The 2,087-nt window shown below is 55.7% G+C and overlaps 1 protein-coding gene across 1 annotated transcript in view; it reads left to right on the plus strand.

The window, feature by feature from the left end:
* LOC130586502 (plexin-A2-like) overlaps window positions 1-2,087 on the plus strand; it is a gene marked incomplete at both ends in the record, with an annotated part of 72,001 nt that overhangs the window by 26,660 nt on the left and 43,254 nt on the right. The window contains one exon of the mRNA XM_057387304.1: window positions 936-1,087. Coding sequence (XP_057243287.1) covers window positions 936-1,087 — 152 coding nt within the window. The remainder of the gene's footprint in view (window positions 1-935; window positions 1,088-2,087) is intronic.

Consider the following 2,087-nt stretch of genomic DNA (forward strand, 5'->3'; position numbering starts at 1 on the left):
GCTTGGTTTAGCAGGGATGGTGGGATTTCATCCTGAAGATTTTGGGTGTTTTTTCAGATATCTTGGGGACCTTGGACCCACAGAAATGATGGGGACAGGGGTCACTGGGTTGTGCTGTCCTGGTGTTTGGCCATTCCCTCACTCCTAAAAAGGTGGAAGAAACCAAGAATCCATCTGAAAAGAGAATCTGGAGAGCTCAAGCCTTTTGCCAAAGACAAGGGTGGAACAAAGAAGCGTAAACAAGATTTATCCATTAAATTAATTAAATTGCATTATTATGGATGGTGTTTATTTATTAATAACAGCTGCAGCACGGAGAAGATTAGTAACTCACCCAAGAGCAACGACGGAGTGGTGGCAGATTCAGGAGAACTGTCTGAGAGTCCCGGGTCCAAATTTTGTGGCTATGCATTATTGAAATTTATATTCCTAATTGAAGAGGAGATTGTCCTTAATGCAGGTCCGGGGAAGCAGGGATGATTATGGCTGAGGCAGGCTATAAACAGGCAGCTGGAAAGCACACACCTCAGCCTTTAGCATTTTTAAGTCATTTGAGGTGCCAAGCCACTAATAAAATGTGACATTAACATTCAGAGAACAGCCAAGGCAGGAGGCAAAGTTCTCCCAAGCACCAGGATGCTTCTGGAAGGTGACTTACTCTCTCCTGGGTATAGGAAACGGGAGCCAGGCTCATCCTTCTGGAAGGGGAATGGTATTTCCCGCTTCTCTTGGCCAGCTCAGGGACTTTGGAGTCCTCTCTCCACGGCACAGATGGATTTCAGCACCCTTGGGCTGCTCCAGGAGGCTCAGAAGAGCCATGAGAAGGTGGCACTGGCTGGGTTTGGTGACAGGAGGTGGCAGCACTCGGAGCAGAAGCCACAGGTGGGGCTGGTGGTGATGTCACCCCCAATTCCTTGTGCTCTGTCTCCCCACAGATCCTGACGGTGTCGGGGCCCCCGGAGGGAGGCACCAGGGTGACCATCCGCGGCGTGAACCTGGGCCTGGACTTCTCGGAGATCGCCCAGGGCGTGCAGGTGGCCGGGGTGCCCTGCACGCCCCTGCCCGAGCACTACGTGGTGGCAGAGCAGTGAGTGACCCCTCAGCCATCCCCAGCGCGGGTCCCCGGGGCTGGGCACCCCCAGAGCCTCCTCCCTGACCCCCTCAGGAGGCCAAAAACTCACCCAGAGCCTGGGCACCAACTGTCCCCTATCCCAGCTCTGCAGGAAGAGACACTGGAAAGGGATTCCCTCATATCCCCGCAGGATTCTTGCACATTTCTGCAGGATTCCCGCACATCTCCACACATCCCCGCACATCCCCCACATCTCCGCACATTTCTGCAGGATTCCCGAACATTTCTGCAGGATTTCTGCACATTCCTGCAGGATTTCTGCACATTCCTGCAGGATTTCTGCACATTTCTGCAGGATTTCTGCACATCCCCGCACATCCCCGCACATCCCCGCACATCTCTGCACATTCCTGCAGGATTCCTGCACATCCCCGCACATCCCCGCACATTCCCGCACATCCCCGCTGGATTCCCGCACATCCCCACACATTCCCGCACATCCCCGCAGGATTCCCGCACATCCCCGCAGGATTCCCGCACATCCCCGCACATCCCCGCACATCCCCGCAGCCGGACTCTCCCTGCAGGAGGATTAAACAGCCCGTTTAAGCTTTCACGGAATGTTCCGTTTCCTTCCCCCGCCGTTCCTGCTTGGCTAAGCACCTTTCCTGATGAGCACCTTGCCGCCGCCCCCGCGCTCCCGGTGCTCCCCATCCCATTTGGAATTCCGCCGGCGCCGCCGGCTGCGCGCAGCCATTTGTTAGGCGGGCGAGGCGCTGACAGCCCCTTAATCCGAGCGGGCCTCCGCTGGAGTCAATTCATTTGTTTCACTAAGAAAAATGTCAGCCAAAAATTAGAAAATAGGCCTGGAACGGGGGACAGGCGAATAAACCCCTCAATGTGATGCCCGCTCCTCTCCTGCCCCGGGGGGGGATTGCTGGGGGAGCCAAGGTGCTCAGGGGGGGTGTTTGTGTGGGGTGGGACTGGAGAAATAGGGGATGGGAGCCCTGGGGTT

Source organism: Malurus melanocephalus, unplaced genomic scaffold (assembly GCF_030028575.1).
Source record: "Malurus melanocephalus ecotype Western Australia unplaced genomic scaffold, MMel_1.1 scaffold_1180, whole genome shotgun sequence".
Taxonomy (NCBI): Eukaryota; Metazoa; Chordata; class Aves; order Passeriformes; family Maluridae; genus Malurus; species Malurus melanocephalus.